Source organism: Coturnix japonica, chromosome 1, assembly GCF_054131305.1.
Source record: "Coturnix japonica strain WE chromosome 1, WE-NBRP24, whole genome shotgun sequence".
NCBI lineage: Eukaryota > Metazoa > Chordata > Aves > Galliformes > Phasianidae > Coturnix > Coturnix japonica.
The window spans coordinates 100839548-100859633 of record NC_140663.1 but is presented as its reverse complement, the minus strand read 5'-3'; the positions used below and the strand labels follow the sequence as shown (position 1 = coordinate 100859633).

Genomic DNA, 20086 nt, shown 5'->3' with positions numbered 1-20086 from the left:
TTTGCAGTAACTGAATTTGAGCTCCAGTCTTGAGGCTGATCCATGAGGTCAACACGTTCTCCTCTGCCCAGGACACATGGACTGCAAGTGAATTGTTTCCATACACTTATAAAGAAAGGCATGAAGTAGCCACTATGTGAAAGGACCCCTTGCCAGAAGAGTGAAAACACTGATTCCCTTCCCAGAGTCATTCAGTCTGATGCACAGATTGCTTCCCTGTGCTGGAATTTACAGCATGTGAGGATTCCAGAGCAGAGGTGGCTTGGAACATGAGTCTCAATCAAAATTAAAGGGCAATGTGCACAGCTGAAGAGGATTTCAAGAGGTCACCTCATCCATCTGTCCCCAGTCCTTCACAGATAAGCTTTGCCATTACCTTTCACTTCATTAAGAACACCGATTTCTTGCTCTCAACATCCTCCAACCCATTTTTTCACAACAACATTAGGGGCATGGAAAAGCTACCAGAACTTACGTTCTTTGGCTTCTCCTTGTCTATATCTAAAACTGGGGCCCTTCCTACCAAAGACACAGCACTCTAGCCCCCAGAGCAAGAGCCCCAAGCCCCAACACTTTCCAGAGTTATCTGCCAAGATCTGCTCTTTCTGAGTTCTCTCCAGCATCAGAGATTTCATAACTCCCATTTGGCAATAGAAAGCTTTGTCCAAAGCTTTCCAGTTCTCCCTTCTGCATCTTAAACCTGTAACTTCTTGTCCTCTCTACAGCAGGCAAGGAGAGCAAACTAATCCCTCCTCCTCTGCAGTAGACTTTCAAGTGCTGTCTACATAGTAAGCCCATTATTCTGCAAATCTTCCCTTTGGTGATGTTTTCTAGACTTGCCTGTGACTTCTTCTGTTTCACTTACAGCTTTGCCCTCAGCAAAAAAGGGTTTCTTTAGAGGTAATGCCTACAGCTGCAGTCCACGCTATTGCTCGTGCCATGAAGAATCACAGCACAACAGTGTGCATGCACCCTACTATGTCTGGTTTCTTTCTTTTGAGGTAGGAGGCTTAGTGGGTTGTTTTGCAACCATACAAGACTGACTCACATTCAAGTTGGTGAACTGCTAAGTGGAAGCACTACATTTTTGGTTATTATCAAGCCAGATACTGGTAAAAATAAAGGCAAGCTTGAGGCTCTATTTTCTCTTAGATGTTTTGCCAGCCTAGCAGAATTAATGAACAGCATAGAGACTCCAGCGTAGGCACAGAGGCACAAAGTAATGCAGGCAGTGATATCACCAAAAAGTGAAACTGTTGCGGTTGTTCTTACTCAGACAGAAGGATTACCAGCCCCAGCAAATGGGCTCCACCCCTGACCAACTAAATTGCAGTCTCACTGGAAAAGATGCTGCCAGCATCTTTTCAGTTTTGATATTCCCAGAGCACTGGGGAGGAGCCAACCACACCAGGAGTAGAACAGCCAGATCTACCCGCACAGTGACAAAAAGCTCCCAGGAGTGCTCTATTATTCCACTGCTCCACATGCCAGATCAGGTAGAAACCTGAATGCACAAGCATATGGCTCTGTTCCCTCCTTGTGTAGCCAGGTCTCAGGAAAGGTAATACTAACCAACAAGAAAAGGAACATCCTGCTGAAAAGGGGGGGATGGGGCTGTGAAATAAAGCTTAATTCACTTATTTTAGGTCACTCAGTGAAACCAAAGCATCTACAAAACACTGCTAGGATCACATTTATTACTGAATTTCTATGGTTGTAAGTGGAGCTTACAAACTGAACAATATGCTTTAGATCACTCTTGGAGCTTTTTGGCCTGAACTCAGCCCTTCAAAAGACGGCCATATCTTTACCTAACCCACCTGCCTCACACACCTCCTTGTACCAGAGTAACCATACAGGAGATTCTTCTCACCAAAAATATTAGATCCTCTTTTTCTCAAAGGATGAAGGCACCATCATTTCAATAAAGACATATAAAAAGTAATGATGATAACAGAAGTATCAGCACAATTCTAAGACAGACAGTAATATTCAAGCCTGTTTTCAGCTTGCTTAAATATTCAATCAAAAAATAGTTATTAATCAAAATAAATCAATCCAGGAAATGAGTATTAAACTAATCCTAAACTCACATTCTCTTTGTATGTTTCTTCACTGAATAAAGATGTCTTCACTCTGACATTATAAACCTAATCACATCTTGATGGATGCTCCTTTGTTTGCAGCAGTTGTTCAAGGAGCATCCAGTGCTAATTCCAAATGCAGCACCAGGAGCTGTAAAGCTTTTGACAACTTCATTTGAGCAAAACCACATTTTCCTTTCCTTGGCATAGCAAGCCAAGTAATCCATAGATAACCCTTCCTGGTAATTCATGGCATCTTTTGGGACTTATCAAGACAGCCTTTACATTGTGTCTGGAGGACCAGTGCAGATGAACATAAAGCACTGCCTTCCCACTTATTATGCCTTTGAAGAAAAGCAAAGGTTCAGCCTTCAAACATCAACCTGCCATATGGGTGCTGAGAACACGGGAACTTGAAGAAACCAGGATCACAGAACCTACAGAAAGTGCTAAGGTTTAGGATTTATATTTTAATTAATTAATTAATTAAAATGAAGAAAGAAAAAAAATAAAGGATACTATAAGAGGAAAAGAAAGCAAAGGATTATACTACTTTTGCTGTAGGGAAAAGTATGAACACGTAAATTTAAAGAGTTAAGGCTCATAACAGGTTACATACAGCAGGTCCTGTTATTTCTATGATGGTGAGCACTATTTATCTGGTTTTCAGTGTGAGATATAACAATGATGCAGTAAATGTCAGTTCATTAAGTACATAAAACCTACAAAGCCTGCTATCCAAGTTGCTACAAAAGAAATACTTTACTATCAGCACCACCAAGGTCAGTTCTCCTCGGCCAGTGTGACATTGCTACTGAGAAACCAACATACCACTCCAGCAGTACACTGGAGTATGCCCTAAAAACCCTGTAATACGCAGCTGGACTAACAAACTCTTCAACCAGTAAAGTTTGCTTTCTTATTGATCAGCTACCATCACAAGTTTACAGATTAAAAACAGAAAAGCACTGTCAAGAGGGCTACTATATAGGCACAGCTTCATCCAGGGCAGCTTGCTTGTGCTATCACATATACAGTTAACATGAAAATGTACATGGTTAGCTGACATCTTCATTCTTAGACTACGCTCCAAAACATTTCACATGAGTGAAGTCATGGTCCTCACCTCACAGCTACAGCTGTGAGAAGTTGGAGAAATGCTTTAAGATACACTGCTGCGTGGTTTTTTAAAAATACAAGCTCAGTACACTCTGGGTGTGCACAGAGGGGGAGTTCATTGGTTGGCTTCTGGTGAGTATTTGGATAGGAACGCTTGGAAGGAATCCAGCAGCATTTGGGAGTAATAAGTCTTGAACCATCACACATAGACACTGGGGAAAATGCAACTGGAGAGCTAAGCTAGCCTGTTTAGGTTCCACCGTCAAAGACGACTGAACTCAAGAAAGCAAAAAGCAAATTGAATTACTCAAGGTACATTACATTTCAGCTTAAGCGATCTCAGTTCTTAAGAGAGAATACACTGGAAAAGTACACCACATGCAGCACGGCACTGGATCCATCAGAGCTGCAACCGGGAACCAAAAAGGCTTGCATCAAGCATTAAAGATATATGGTTCAACTGCACAGCCATACAAAGATGTGGTACTGAGGGCCACGGACAGTGGACATGGTGGTGATGTGACAACGGTTGGAATAGGTGATCTTAGCGGTCTTTTCCAACCTTAATGATTCTATGACCTCTGGACAGCAGGGAGAAGGAAGGATGCTACCACTGCAATCTTCTGGAATGCTATCAGTCAAGCTAGTAGGTTTAAAAATTTATCCTTATAAAATAAACCAATTTCAGCTGCATTATCTAATGGGGTGTCAATCATGATCAACAATTGAGTCCATAAGCAGCCTAGCTTACAACACTACCAGGAACCTGAAACCTGAGCCATCAAGAGAAGGCTGAAAATTGATAACACTAAACCACCATATGAGTGATGTTAAAAGGGAAGACAGAACATTTTTGAATCAGCAGATAGAACACGTATTTCAACTATCGTGCTCCACTGAAAAGACCAAATCTGCATTTCAAGTACCAACAACTTGGAATGTCTGGGGGGGCGGGGGGGAGGGGAAGTGTTTTTTGTGTGGAGTCAAGCTTAGTCAAATCATGCAGCAGTAATTACAGTGAGTGCCTCCCCCCAAACCATCTGCTGTGGCATTTACAACTCCTGGAAGGGCAACAGGCAGTGATGGTGGAAGAGAAGAGAGATCTCAGCAACCAAAGTCAGGCTGCAAAGAACATCAAAGGTGCTGGTCTGACCTGGCTCAACACTGCTACATCCCAAATGGGAAGTTATGATCCAGCTGACCCTGCATATCAACAGCTCCTGCATCTGTAACAAGCTTTCATCAGTAGCACTACAGTGAGATTGTACACAATGGCAAGATTCAGCAGCAGGCCAAGCTCTGGGCCCTTTGAATATCCCACTGTCACAGTACAGATGGAGACAATGCCGGTTAATTGTTCCACCATCCATAAAAAAATTACTACAATACCCACTTCTCGGGGTTGTCACAAGGATTATTTAACAGTTCTGAAGAGCTTTGAAGAAGAAATAGTGGCTGTTGTTTTGTGTGGCACAGAATTTGGAAAGATTGCACACGAGTTTTGCACAAGAGTGCATCTGTGACAGACTCAGCACCAATAGATTATTTTCTCCACTAAACAAACAACAACAAAACCCAAGTCTCACAGAAGCTCATTTACTTACCATGTTTTAGTCAGAAATACACTCTGTTTTGCTCATTAATATATTCTAAGTAGACATCAATTGTGATTAATATGATGCCCAAATACATAGGAGGCGCTGGATTCACTGTGTTCTAATACACACTCTGATTCACCTCTTCCCTTTGTAAAGCATTTACCATTTCATTCCTAAGGTACAGGAAACCCGTATGTCCCTTCATTCTTGTAAAACATAGCTCAATGCCTGCTTCAAGGACAAGCATTTTTCCAGGCAGACTCACACTAAAGCAACAGCCACAACCAGACAACAAGGCTGTACTGAGACAGAGGCTGGCCAAGAGAACTAACCTTTCCATTAGAAAAAGTTTCAAAGGATCTTTAAGCTCTTTGGGACACAGACCACATCTTTTGTTTGGAAAGCAAACAGCACATTATTGATACTACTACAAGACAAATAACACCGCTTGGGGCCCGCCTCTACTCCAGCTTCCATTCCCCATCCAGGATGCAACAATGTTTTTTCTTATCTGTAACTATGTCATCCCAGCTGTCCATTCAGGAACCAACACCTACAGGCACACACACACAAAAAGCAGAATGGTAATATTGTACCCAGAGCAACACAACAAGATACAACATCTGTTCCGTCTTCCCCAAGGTTTATTTCAGGTAAAGACCAACATCTTTAGGGAAAGCTCAGGGATTATACCAACTTCCTCATAAAACACAGGTATGAAACAGAAGGGTCAGAACAGTCATCTCTTTTGCCCATCCTTATGTGGTTTGAGCTGTACACAGTTTCGCTACCTTGTGAAGAAGAAGGAAGGAAAACTGCATCATAAATGTCACCCAGCACTTCCCTGGTTGCATACTAAGGTATCCCAGCACTGCTGGTCACTGCCCTCTCCTACTGAAACTGTTGTTTTCACATGGCTTTACAGGCCTGGAATACAAAAGAAGTCACTGTGGCTTTCAGTTCCTTCTTACCATACTGAATACTCACTGGAACACAGACAAGAACCCAAAAGTCCTGCCTCCTGTCCCATCTACTGAACCACACAATCATGCTACCTGCCCTGAACAAGTTTGGACAGCTACAGATAAAGATACAGAAGCAGAAGGCGCTGATGTAAATGACTGGATCGAAACATAGTGCTTGTAGATTGATCTTCACAAACAAGACAGGTATTTCTTTCACTTCTGCTATGACTTCAGTATAGCAGCTGCAATGCCCAGCTTTGCATCACTATCACATCTTAGAAACTCTTCAGCATATCTAGACTGAGAAGAAGAACATTTTACAGGCTCTCATTGCAGGAGAATAAAAAAAAAAAATAAAAAATGCATAAGCAAGAGTTTGTAACCTTTTTAACCATTTCTAATTTCAACTTTTGCAATTAATACACCAGAGCAGGAAGCAGAGATTACCTTGCTGGCGTATCAACCCCCTTCTTAGCTCATCCAGATTTTATCTATTGCTGCCTGCCTGCATCCTTGCACTACTCAGTCCCTAGCCTGGGTGCTGACTCACTTCTAGAATCCTGATATGATCACGTACTAGATGGCAAATTGATCTTAACTAACACTTTTAAGGATATCTTCATCAAGTACACTGCAGAGGCCTTGGAGCATGTTTCTTTTGTTCACAGTTAAACAAGAAATTTAGATAACACCTTCTAATGCCTCCACTTTCCCTCCCTTTTAGTCTTACTTCAAAAAGATGGTATTGATTACTTATCAGAAACTAACCACAAGCAAGTTTCCTGATATTAGGCTTAACACAAGTGTACACAGAAGAGCCTTACTAGAGGTTCGGCACCACAAGGCAGTGGTACAGCCTGAGATATAATGACATATTTGGTTCCCTTTGCTTTTTGTCATCTCTTGTACCAATTACCTGCTCTTTGTTCGAGCACTGACTATAAATGGACTAACATACACCCACCAATAATCAACATTACCACTTAAGAGCACTGAAAGAACAAGACATTCCTCACCATAATGAATGCCAATTATGTTTGTCAGTACCTTGGCCATTCCTAACAAGAATTATGTTCTTCTAAGCCAGAGGCGAAAGAACACAGCCTCTGTTGGGGTTTTTGCCTTTCTGGAAGGTAATTTACATTGCCCATGGTAACTTACAGCTATCATAGATTTAACCTACTTGAACTCATTTCCGTTAACAGCAATGCTTTATTCATCCCATTTCCCCATAAAAAATAAGCTTTGCGTCCAATTATTCATTAAGAGTTTTGTAAGTATGCAAAACATCACTCGGGATTTGAAAACAATGCGTCCATCTGCAAACAGAGGTAGAAAAGAAAGAAGAAAACTATTGTTGCATGGGACTGTGCAATAGCTTCATTTCATAATATTAATGCCAGGCAGAAAACATTCCCTGGAAAAAGAAGGCACACTTTATGCTAGTTGAGCTCCCTATCATCTCAGGCAGACTTCTACGCCATTTGTTAATGCATCTTCCTTGGATTTGGAAGGAACTGCACTAGGAAGAAGAAACAGCACTGTTATTTCTGCTCAGCTCCTAAGAAAGCAGGCTCTGATTTCAGCATGTATGAGGCACAACATGTGCACCCTTGAGTGAGGTCATGCCTGAGCTGCCTGCAAGGCACTACTGCACCACAGTGCCAAGCTGTAGTTAAGCGTTGTTGCCATTGTAATAGTATTAGAGGAAATGATTGTCCCACCCCATGCTGCATTGGTGTGGCCTCACCTTCAGCACTGGGTGCAGGTTTGGGTGCCACAGTACAAAAAGGTCAAAAAACTATTAGTGTTACATAGATGAGAAGGATCTGAGGGCAAGGTGTGTGAGGAATGGCTGAGGCCCCTCGGTGTGCCCAGCGCAGAGCAGAGGAGCTGATGGAGGCCTGATGGCGGCTGCAGCTCCTCACAGGGAGCGGAGGGGCAGCGCTGAGCTCTGCTCTGTGTGACAGCGACAGGGCCCGAGGGAACGGCATGGAGCTGTGCCAGGGGAGGGGCAGCTGGGGGTCAGGGAAAGGGGCTGCACCACAGGGCGGTGGGCATAGCCCTCAGAGCTGGAGTTCAGGGCATGTTTGGACAGCGCTCTCAAACACAGTTTGATTTTAGGTGGTCCTGTGTGGAGCCCAGAGTCTGACTTAATGATTCTTGTGGGTCTCCTCCAGCTCAGGATATTCTGAGATTCAAGGTGTGCTCCCATTACTGGCTGAATCCAAGCTACACTGGGAAATCCACTGCTCTACACACACTGTTTAAGCAGGTGTAAAGGGGTGGAGAGGTGGAGATAGGAAATAAAGACAAATGGAGATGATAAAACTTTCTTAGAGTCCTCAAGGCTGCCTTTACAAAAAGACCGAATTTAATGCATGTAATTTTTATTCTGAAGGTTCAGTAATAACAGAAACAAAGGGGAAGAGGATCAGAGCACAAAGAAGGCAACCAGAAGTCAAGGTTCTTATGGGAAGGAAAGACCAAAATATTGATGTTTCAGAGCCAGGGGCCTCAAACTGTTCATATTGCAAGGAGCTTTGTGAACAGCAGCAAAGCAAGTTCAGGGCAGACTACACCTCCATTATGCTCCATCACCTGGAAAACAGCTGCAGCCCCAAAAGAAAATCAACAAAGACTTCATGGCTTTGACTGCCGATGGAATCAGACTTTACAAATACACATCAATGGCTCAATATGATTCTGCCGAACTTCTCCCAGTGACCCACAGTTCAAACAAAGACCTAAGTCAAGAGTGCCACTGCACAGGGAACGCTGCCAGGACCAGCAGAACGCTCTCCACTTCACTCCCAAACAGGCTTGTACCTACAGGCAATCCAGCTATGGCCAGCTCATGATCTTGGACCCCTGCCTACTTCCCTTAGAGCGGGCAAAGGCCATCAAGTTTATATTGGGCTTGAAATTAATGAGTTCGATAACATGACGAATGGTGTGGGCAGCGGGAATGATTGCTGCTTTGAAGGAGCACCGAGACGACTGCAAACTCTGCCCCTTGACTCTGCCTCAGTGAGGAGGGGAGAGAAAGATGCCAAGCGGATGGAGCAGCAGAAAACACACAGGTGAGGCACAGAGCAGGCAGCACTATCTCAATGCTAAAGTTTCCTCCGAACGCAGCGTATTAAAAGCTATAAGGTCATAGATAATCAATGCACGCCTTGCTTTAGACGCCTGCACGTTAGGTTAGCAGCTCGTCAGACCCATCGGCATCATCCAGGCACAACAACACCCCATATGCTCCCAGATCGATAGGCTTTGCTCTTCTCCATTTTACACATGCGGTACACCCAGGTGCAGCCCAGCTCCCCGGCAGCACGCTTCTCTCCGATTCTCAGCCTTATTATTCCTTACAACCGGCCTCTCGTTTACCACCACCCTTCCCCCCATCTCCAGCACCGGGCACCACGATCCTCCCCGGGCCCCGCTCGTCCCCCCCCCCCCCCCCCAGCCCCGCCGCACAAAGCGCTGCCGCAGAGCCGGGGCCTGGCGAGAGGGGCGTCCGGCGGAGCGGGCACGGCCATCCCTCCCCTCTCCCTGCTCGCCGAGCGGCACCAACCTGCGGTCCCCGCCGCCTCCTCGGGAAGAGCCGCTCTCTCCCGGCTCAGCCTCCAAGCCCGGCCTCGCCCGCCTCCTCCTGCTGCTGTCCCCACGGTGGCGGCGGGTTGCCTGTGCGCGCCGCGGCCCTCGGGAGGCGGGGAAGGGGCGAGCGGGGCGGGAGGCGGCGGCGGCGGCTCCGGCAGCCTCTCTCATGGAGTGCGGCAACCCCAGCTGTCGCCGCCGCTGCTCCCCGCAGCCGCTACTTCCTGTGCGGAGATGGTTCAGTTCCTCCCGGGCCGCTGGGGGCAGGAGAGCCGGGCGGCGGGGAGAGGAGGAGGAAGGTCGGGGCAGAGCGAGGGGCTGGCGGTGCGGCAGCTCCCCACGCTGAGCCCTGGAGCCGGAGACCCAGCCCCCCCCCTCCTCCCCACGCAGCCAGAGCCCCCCGGACTCGGCCGCAAGAGGGAGCCGCTGCTCCCACCCCGTGGAGGCCGATGGAGCTGATGGGAGAGAGAAGGAGGCAGCGGGAGGGATCGATAAAGGAGGTGCTCCTCAGCGCAGGAAACCGCTGCGTAATGCTGGGAAGAAGTGAGGGTACGGGGCTGGAGATGGACGGAGAAGAGCTAAAGGATGCACCTCTCTTGAGTGCCTGGGATAAGCCTATGAAGCTTTCCAGACTAGAATACCAGGATCTGAAGTTACCCCTCTTTGTGTATTTTTACTTCTGAAGGTGGGGAGAGCTTACGGCTCCCGAAGCCTTGTCATCGAAATCGTGTGTGGTCATCGCCTCTGAAAATCAGCTCACCCTGTGTGGATCCACGATGCAGGTTTTGCATTAGGCAGCGATGCTGGAGAGCAGCAGTCAGAGTGCAGTCGGGGTCATGGGAATAAAGCAGCTGCTCCTCTCTGCGGTTATGGAGAGACCTCGGGGGGAAAAACAGCGTTTTTATCGGCTACTGAGGCTCTGAATACTTCTCTCTTTCCCTTGTGGTCCGTGGCATTCAGACCACGCTAACTCGACCTACTTTAGATACCGCTCGCTGAGCTTGTCCAAATAGTGACGTTCTGTGTTTACTTAAGGTGCTATTAAATCCTTTATTGGCTGTTTTACTGTTGCAGGATTCACTCCAGGCGTGTGTGAATTCCCGTACGAGGCAGAGGCTCTGCTCGAGGTCAGGTGTGTGTGGTTCTTTCCATCCTCCCCTCTCGAAGCCTCCCCCAGTTCAGCCTCTCTCTGCCAGCCCTGTGTAATGCTGCTCAGCCCACACCGGCTTGTCCAATCACAACACCTTTGGCTGCTCTCCTGTCCTGCTGTATCTTTAGAGCAGGTTGGCATGAACTCAAGCAGCCCTGGCAGCTTCCTAAAGAACAACTGCAGGTGATTTCAGACCCCTGTGCTTACCATTCCTCTGAGGGTCCCAGTGCTGAACCTCAATTTGCCTTCATGTCACCAGCAAACAGCTTGTTTTGTGCTTCTGGTTTGGCACAAGGCAAAAAATAATGGGGGTGTTGCACATTATGCAGCTTGCATTTGTCCCTAAAGGAGCTTTACTATACCTCACAAGCCTTGTTTCCAAACAAGAAATGACCATGCGAGGAAATGACCTGATAGAAGCAGCTCACCACAGTCTATTGTAAAAACAGAGTGGGACACAATTCCTCCAGTCAGAATCGTTTCCAGATTGTATTGCTAACAGGAAGTCTGTTCAGCTTGACTAACCTGTTTCTTGTCCATTCAGATTTTAACTACAGAATAGAACAAATACCCTCCTTCTGTTACATAGTAGCAGTCCTCCTGTACAGTGCTTACCTGCTTGTAATGTAACGTAATGCAATGCAACGTCTGCTGAAGTCTGCCTAAGCATTGTGTACGGAACAATCAAATTATCAGAACTAAAATCTGAAAGAAGGAGGTAGATTAGCCTGAGAGATACGGAGAAACAGGAGAAAGAAAATTACAACTCTGGGGATAGAAGCCAGAGCCATGTGGATGTGGCATTGAGAGACAGGGGCAGTGGGCAGGGTGGGGGTGTGCTGGTGTTTGGACTATATCAGTCATGTCCAACCTGTGGCCCAGCACAATTCACAATACAGCCTGTGTTACTGTGCTCATTGTATCTGTTGTATTTCCTGCAGAAACAGGTGTTACATTCAGAGCAGCCATAGACAATTCCCCTTCACACAATACAAGCCAAAAGTTTGGACAACCATGTACTAGATGCTCTTAGTAGTCATGGAATCATAGAATTACTCAAGTTGGAAAAGAACTCAAAATCATCAAGCCTAACCATAGTACTCATATCATAGCCTTTTCACTTCTTAATGATTCTGATTCTCTTCAATGCTACTGGCAGTTTAGTTCTCTTTGCCTTTGAGATGTGTCCTTTTTGTACCCATCACACCCCGGATGCTTCATGCTGCTTTCTCAGACCTTTAGAAATGACTAGTGGACATTTCCATGCTAGTTCTCAATACTGTGCCGTGCCTGAGTCATGTTCAACACCTCATTCTGAAGACAGCTGCTCATTACTTCCCATCAACTGCAATGACATGCTGATTAATTCCTGGAGTGAGCAGACACCAGGCAACCATTTGTAGTTCTCTACAGTAGATACCATGTGAGCCATGATGCATCAGCTGCCGAAAGGTCAAAGAGACTCAAACTGGATACTGAATTCATTCTCATCTATACTTGAAAATCCAGGGACACTCCAACAAATGCAGGTACACAGCATTTCTTACGTAGGTGAATGCACAACTGAGCAACAACACTGTTACTTGCTACTGCCCCCACATCCTATCCTAAATCCAAGTGCCACTTCCTAATAAATTTGAGGTCTTGGCAAAAGAGAGCTCTACCAACAGAAGAACAACAAAAAGTGCAGGTACAACACATAAATGTGCATGTGATATACGCAATATGAATGAAAGCTAGAAGAGGTAATTGTCTTCACCACAACCTGAATATCCTCTGAGCTTACCAAATGTTCGACATTGCCTTTATAATAATTTCTACAGTATCCTCTGCTTTGTTGTGTTCTCAGTTTTGTTGGCGCTGATGATTCTGACAAACGTTCAGAACAGAAATTTTCTGACAATTACCTGAAAAGTAATTACTGCTACAACTGAAATTTCACAGTGCATAAGACAACTCTTTTTTCTGTTGGGAAAGTGAAATCAGCTTTCAGATGGGCAGTTTTTAATTACAGAAGCATTAAGAAAACAATTCCTGTGGTTTAACTACAAATACATCCATCAGGTTAGAAGAAATGTAACTAATGAAGAAAGTTGCAAGCTAGAAGTACATATGTATCAACTGTTACAGAAGGGACCTGATTTTGTGTATCCTAGGGCACATACTTTAAGGGGGCTGCTTTTCAAAAGCCCTTGAGTTTGTACAACTAGTTTCTATCCAGGTATCTCAGTTACAGTGTGTTATTTCTCCCTCTTCTCTCAGTTCCGATGTTGGTCTGCATTAGGACTGGACTAAGAAAGTCGGATAGACTGTTTTGTTTTTGAGCTGGGACACCAGAATGCCTGTTTTATGAATGCCAAATCATTTCAGCCAGACGTGACGTACACTGATTTTCAGCTCTGCATGTGTAGTGATAAAACCTCAAGCAGCCGAGCAAAATATAAGCAGAAAACTTCTGTGCCAGTGTGAGTCAACTGGCTTGGAAGGTGGCTTAAATTGCAGTCATGCATTTTACGTACGTGCTTGACCACCATGAGAGATGGTCTTGAAATCACATTGAGTGCAAGTGCAATGTGGTTTGGGTTTTCTCTGAAATGTAGATACATATATTTCATACACATGTAGCTATCAGAAAGGTTATCAAGTTCAAATACAAAGAGGAAAAACATTGTAATGTTTTATTGGGCATAATTAAGGAAAATCAGTTTTGTTTCTTTCCCACTGGAAAATTCATTCTACTCCTGCACAGAAGTCTTTCATTAAAAACAATACCCAACCTGATGCTGAGAAATGGACCATGCTGCTAAGCAAACAACAAAATCTCACGCAGTACAAACACACAATACAGGTTTTTCTTAACTACAAATCCCCACACTTTTTCCTCAGATTCCATTCTTTATTTTCAGATACCCCGAGGTGAGTTTTAGCTTTGTTCGTCTTACAAGGCACTCTGAGCTAAACCACTCTTGACTTGTAATGAAAATACATATTCTTCCATGTGATCTAAAATAGGAGGAATACCTTACGTGTTGTGTGGCCGCAGAAGTGCAGATCTAAAAGGTAACATGGAGATCACTTGCTCATTTCTCTAGTTCACGGGCTATGTAGTAGTCTGGAGGAAGTCCTGGGTTCCTCTTTGCCTATCTCTTTGTTGGGTTTCCTCTTGTGAACCTGTTTCTTCCTCACTTGCAGGGAAAGAGGCATTTATATTTAAGAATGAGTTTTGGTAGTCTTTTCTGTCAGCCACATTTTGACATAGTCTCAGACCACAATGGAGGGGGGAAAAAAGGACCCAGTCCATCTAGAGAAAACATCTGTACAAAGAAGTAGGATGAGCTAATGAAAACTACTTAACACCCCAGGACAAGGAAAGAGAGCTGAATTTACAGGTGATTCTTAATTCAGAAATTTCTGGTATTTGCCATAGACAAAGGAAGCAGATTTGGCATTATTTTAGTCTTGAAAGCAATTTTGGAAGTTTATTCAAATGATTTTCCTTTGCCTCTCCAGAATAGTGGATGGAAGCCAAAATGTGAATGTAAATTGGATTCTCCAGCTTCTGTATTGCGACAGAAGAGTTTTTCTGTCAACTGCAGTACCTTGCTTTCTAACTTGAAAGGCAGTAGCTTACAGTTCAGTTTTACTGCGTTCCTAATGGCCATCAGCCCTACAGGAAGTGCACCACTACTTCGAATTCAGTGTTGACATACTACCATACCTACTCTGTGCACTGCTCCAGCAAAAACCTACCCACTCAAAGTTAAGCCATTGCTGCTGGTATTGGCCTGAGCTACTGGCAGGCTGCCCTACTATGTATAAACATGTAAAACATGAAAAGATAAGACTGTAATGTGCCAGATTCCTGAAACAGATGATAAATTGTTCCTGCCCCCTCCCCCAACTCCCCATGTGGAAGAAATTATTATCTCATAGCTTGGGAAGCATGATGTGCATATAGCAGTAGAGTGCTGTTACACAGAAGGGAATACGCTTGTACTGTATTGTAGGCTTTGATGCATATCAAACTGCTTTTCTTCAGTAAACTATGGCTTTGCCAGCCTGAAACTCAATAAATATTGTTCAAAATGTCAAAGTTTGAGTGACATTGCTGAACACATCATAAAATAAATCACTATTGATTTATCAATGTATGAAGAAAACCAGAGAGATTGTCCAATATTATCCACTGACATCATATACAACTCCTGGTCTATGAACTTCACTCCTTAGTTTCTCAGGTATGGCTTTAGTGACACTAGTAGAATCAGGCTGGTGCTACAACAATATACTCAGGAGAAAAACCAATTCCTACTTCTGCCACCAGCTGATGCAGCAGGCTAACATAAGCCCTCGAACCCAGGTGGAATTATTGTGCATGGCTGTGGCAACATTTCAGTGAGACGGGTATAGTTTTGTAGTCCTTCCATAGATGTTAAGCTTTCCACATAAGCAGTTTCCCCCAAGAAATAAATATGAAAATTGAAAATCCCAGTATCTGTTTGGTCTGTGCATCTTTTACCAATGACCTAGTTTATATACTGCTGGTAAACTGTTCACAGTTTGAAGCACATACCACTTTTTATTGCAGATGTCGATGTAACTGCCACATTTCTTGAGTTATGTAGATGAGAGAAAGGAGGCAATCGGCTCATACCCTCACAAGTGAGCATGAAAGGCATTGGTAATTCATACAAGTTTAGAAACTCTGAACTGCTAAGTGTAACGAACAGTAATCGAATGTCCAAATAAGAAAATCTGCTGCAAAGAAAAGAGACAGTAGGTTCTTCACAAATTTCACTAGTGAGGTTAAAGCTGGAAAAGTCTATAAACATTGTGCTTGTTTCTATGTCTACTCCAAGAATAAAGAGATCAATATTGCAAAATAAGTGTGAGATTTATAATCTTGAGTTTACATTTGAAAGCCTCTTACATGCAAACATCTTCTGGTTGGAAATAGTGTAATTAATCCAAGTGCAAGAGCTATGATTGACTGTAATAAGATTTATAGCTCTACATGAGTTAGTAAAGTATTGGTAGCAGAAGCATTTCCCATTGTAAACCAGAATGAGTTTGGGTAATATATTTCATGAGAAAAGAAAAACAATACATCTCAAGAAACTGCTTCCAGTTTGCTTACTACAGACAAGCTAGTGGTAATTATATGGTGAAAGCTTCTGAGTTAAAACCAATTAAATCAAAAGCAACATATAGAGGTGTTCAGTAGAGCAGCATTACAGCCAAAAGTTGAGTTTACTCATAGCACCATGTGAACCATAATGAAGAAAAAGGGATAGGCAGAAATGATAGGCCTGCAGTATCTATCCCAGGAAATATCTTGATGTAACAGAGTGAAACTATGGTTGGACTAGACAATTACAGTTGTCTTTTCTAACCTTAATGATTCTATGATTCTCATCAAAAGGATGCCTACATATTTGAAAATCTTTTTGGAAGATGTCTGTTCGTTAAGACTCCAATAGTGAAGTTGTATATTCAATATAACACTTGACATTTCCAGGAGAGAACAATAAAGGCAGTGTGTAGGAGACTGCTCTTCCATAGTTTACCCACAAGGTGCAAGGTCTAAGAGCAGACAGGTTGTTTTTTTATGTGTAGCCCTCTCTGTAAATCAGGATTCATCAAGTTGTCACATGAAATGTGACTTATGATATTCATATATCACGATCTCCCCTGTGCAAAACGTGAGTGCAAAGAAAGTCAGGAGATAGGAATTAACTCCAGTCTTTTGTTACCATGAAACATCCAGCAGTGCTCAACATGCCTTGGGCGGTCGCTTGTAGGTATGAAATTGGAGATGATCCCAGCTGCACTAGGCCCAGTCAGTTGTGGATCATCGAAGGGCACACAGGCAACATGAACAGTCTTATCATGAGCTAGAGCAACACTCAGTTTTCCAAGGTGGGACAAAAAAAACTAATGGACACTTTCACAAAAAGACTGAAATGCACAGAGCTGTGCCAGATGCCAGTCCAAACTAACCCAAAGATCTTTGCAAAGGCCATGGTATAGCGTGTGCCCTACTGAATTTGGAGGAGAAAAATACATTTGTCACTGACAGGGGGATTTCACCAGAGAAAATATTAATTACTGATAAACTACTACCAAGAGAAGATTGTCATAAACATAGGTGTTTCCCTAAAATGCATCTCCTAAATGCATCTGTAAAACTAGCTGTACCAACAGCTGATGGTTCCATATTTAACTATGTGACCCTTAAAGAGTAAACAAAGCAGTATGCTCTGGTTTAGCTGTTGTTATGTTGCCATCTTCAAAGAATTTCATCACAGAAGGGAAATATGTGTCAAGATGTTAAAATCAGAAGCAGTTCAGTGCTGGAAGGAAGTGATGAAAGATTTTCTTCCTCAGTGACTGAATCAAATCTTGTCAAAGTCATAAAATATAAAGAAGTCCAATTACCCAAGCAATTAGAACATCTGAGAAAACCTTCTTAGAGGCAAGTAGTCTTTCCTCTGTTTAATAATTTAAATGCAGACCAGTGAATGTACTACTGCAAATAAATCTCTGACATGAAATATTGACTTCTCACATTTAAAAATGAGTCCCATTCTTCATCGGTCATGCTCAGCACACATTAGTATCAAATTAATTTTCTTTATTTTCATTACTGACATTATATCACTCAATACATGGATGCAAAAATTAAGCATTGGAATAAACATATATTAAATTAGGTAATTATTTTAGTAAGCATATATATAGGTTTGGTTTGTGAAAAAGAAGAATGAAGTAGCATAAAACTACATAGAATTGCAAAGCACCCTATTTAAATGCAATGATTGTGAACTTTTCCAATGAAAAGAGATGAACAACGAAGGCCAAGAAAGACTGATGACATAAAAGAGCAAATATCACCTACGCCTTAAATCACAACTGAAATGGCTGTTGGGTGCTACAATTTCCAATCCTTGAAATACTAAAGATAAGACACAACACAGATGCACATAAATATCTGCAGAGGTACACTTTGCCTGGCTGTTGGCTTCCCAGTTGCTTTTCTAAATAGAAAGGAAAGTAGGTGCAACAAAGCAAAGAAGAAACTAGTCATAAGGAGCCATCAACTACAACCAGCAGTGTTTTCAACCCAGCTGAGGAATTTCAAATGATGGCTGAAAACTGAGCAATGTGCCACTGTTCCTGCCACTCAGGAAGGACATCTGAGAGGTCTGTGGTTGTAATGCCTTCAGCTTTTCCCAACTTATACTGAAATGGTAATAAAACACAAACAAGGAGAAAATCCTTCTGGTTTGGATCCTGAAACAAAATTCATTGTCTTGATGTCACATAGTAGCTTGCAGTCATGTCATGTGCATGCAAACCAGCTTTCCAGTCTTAGCACTACCAGGTGAAAGTACTGGGAAGGCAGACAGAGTCTCTGAAAGATAGTTTCTTTTTTCTTTCTTTTAGTTTTTTCATTGAACAAGATGTTACTTCCTTACAATATATTCCACTAAGCAGCTTACAGAGCAAATGATGTTGATTAGCGTGTTTGATAAAGTGGTCTGAACATGGATGTTTGGGAAAAACAGTAAAAGTTGCGATTTCCAGCTGGGAGGTAGCTCATTAAAAGGCATTAAATCAGCTCAAATTCTGCCAGGAGGGAGAATCAAGAAGGCAAAAAGATCCCAGGGTAGTCTGTTACTGGCATGGTTTATTTGCCTTGCTTGAAATTTAAGATATACTTAACAAAGAGAATGTTTTCTGTTACTCTTTGGAGAATTTAAAAAGAAATCTGCTCCTCGCCTTCTATATTTTTTTCCACAGGTTTAACTACCAAGGACTCCTGGGTTCTGCTGCAATAGCTATCATTAAAACAGTGGATGTCTCCATGTTGATTAACCTACATCGAAACTTGGGATGATCTTCCTAGTTCTTAGAGGGCATTGATTGTTTGGCTCTAAGTGCAGAAGGACCTGTGCCCAAGACATGCCTCCTGTGACATCTGATTGTCTTTTAAGTACATCCTCCCTAGTCTCCCTAGTGAAGCAAACTCACTAGATAACAGTTAAGCTCATTCAAGGATGTGAAATGGAGTGAACTCACTCTACACTACTGTGTCACTAGTTGTTGGCATCACACTTGTCTCCCCAAGCAGTGTTCCACAGCCTTGGCCCTGTCACCAGTCCATGAAGACAGCCCTTCTGTATAGGAGGTGGGGGATACAGGCATCTTCAAAGAGCTGGGGAGGAATATGGAGCAGAGTAAGCTTTTTTGACTTCCCAGAGACTAGCTGCACAGAGGTTTTTACCCAGTCTTGCTCCTTGCAAGCCTGAGTAAAAGCTAGAGAAAAATAATAGAAACCTTTGCATTGACTGTAATCAGGAAGTAAAGTGGGTTTGGGCCATTTGGGTTTGCTAACAACTCAGCAGAGTTCTGCAGCAATGCTGGACTATCAGGTCTTACACCTGCATAAGGAGATTCTTCTCATATAGAATAGGTTGGCATAGAACAGGAGTTTTGATTTAGCTGCACTTTGAAATGTCACTGAGATAAGAGAAAATATCTGCAGTCTTTAATTCAAGATTTTCTAGGCTCACTGCCTGCAGGTAATATACACTTATGGCCCCAATATACACTTATTCAAAACTATTCCCTTAGCAGCATTAAATTTTATAGCTGTTGTTTCACAAATCCTGCCATTCAGAATAGTCTGAAGTTATGAAGTTAAGAATTCAAGGGTAGATTCTCTCAGCCAAAAAAAAAAAAAAACCAACAAAACAAAAAAATACAAAGAAACACAGCAACACAGAAAATGTACAATAGAAAGCCAGAAACAATTAAATTGGTCTTAAGAGAGATTAATTCAGTGTAAATGCCTTGTTGGAAAGAGGAATAGATGGTTGTGCTCATGTCATTTTCTCTAAATCAAGAAACAATTAAGTGAACCTGATGTAATCATGTCTCTGATAAGGACATAATCCTTTGCCTAGGCTGAGCAATGAAGCTGTAATCTCCACCATTCATATGGTCATGTCACAGTGCAGACAATGCTGGAAGGAGTTCAAGGAATCCTTCACCACAACTCCAGCAAGAAACAGAAGAGAAGTTTCATATGATTTCCTCAAACATTTTCTCTAAAAATCATAACTACTGTCTTTCTGAGGGTTTTAATGTGACGATTGTATTCTGTAATGCACCAAAAAATATGTATGAAGATTTATGGCAAATGGCACATGGCAGTTTTGTTTGTCATTTGCCTGAACTCATTCAGAAGTTAACATTAAGATAAAGCCCATATCAGACAGAAGGGAAAAAAATCCTCTTAATGCTTTTGTCTTCTGAGATTCAAGGCAGAAAGTAACACATCTCACAGAGGGGAAGGCAGGGATGAGTTGTTGGCAGCTGGGGAGACCAAGCAGCATCTCGAGTGGGAGAGTGTGAGAAGAGCCCACAAGCTGTGGGAAGACCAACTGGGGAATTCTGCACAGCCAGTTGTTATTAAGAAACAAATAATATCCTATGAGACACTTGATCAAAGACGAGCAGAGAGCTGTGTGGGATAAAGCTGTGGTTGACTGCTCAACAGAAGCC

The 20086-nt window shown here is 43.0% G+C and overlaps 2 protein-coding genes and 1 long non-coding RNA gene across 10 annotated transcripts in view; 2 read left to right on the top strand and 1 right to left on the bottom strand.

Annotated features, from left to right (window-relative positions):
• AGPAT3 (1-acylglycerol-3-phosphate O-acyltransferase 3) overlaps positions 1-10262 on the bottom strand; it is an 85467-nt gene extending 75205 nt beyond the window's left edge. For 2 of the 4 annotated variants that reach the window (XM_015883777.3, XM_015883783.3), the window contains exon 1: positions 9344-9607. The gene's annotated coding sequence lies outside the window, so the exon portion shown is untranslated. Of the gene's footprint in view, positions 1-9343; positions 9608-10126 lie in introns of those variants that run through there. The other 2 variants (XM_085530073.1, XM_015883787.3) reach the window with 2 other exon arrangements.
• The window catches only part of LOC146762611 (uncharacterized), a 33348-nt gene continuing 21705 nt past the window's right edge, over positions 8444-20086 (top strand). For 2 of the 5 annotated variants that reach the window (XR_014939798.1, XR_014939794.1), the window contains exons 1-2: positions 8444-8849; positions 10441-10498. This is a non-coding gene — a long non-coding RNA (uncharacterized LOC146762611). Of the gene's footprint in view, positions 8850-10440; positions 10499-14026; positions 16046-18319; positions 19268-20086 lie in introns of those variants that run through there. The other 3 variants (XR_014939795.1, XR_014939800.1, XR_014939793.1) reach the window with 3 other exon arrangements.
• LOC107324101 (uncharacterized) lies at positions 8880-10429 on the top strand. The gene is made up of 3 exons (XM_085510508.1): positions 8880-8900; positions 8970-9915; positions 10052-10429. The coding sequence occupies exons 1-3, from the start codon at positions 8880-8882 to the stop codon at positions 10210-10212; spliced, it is 1128 nt and encodes a 375-aa protein (XP_085366634.1). The 3' UTR covers positions 10213-10429.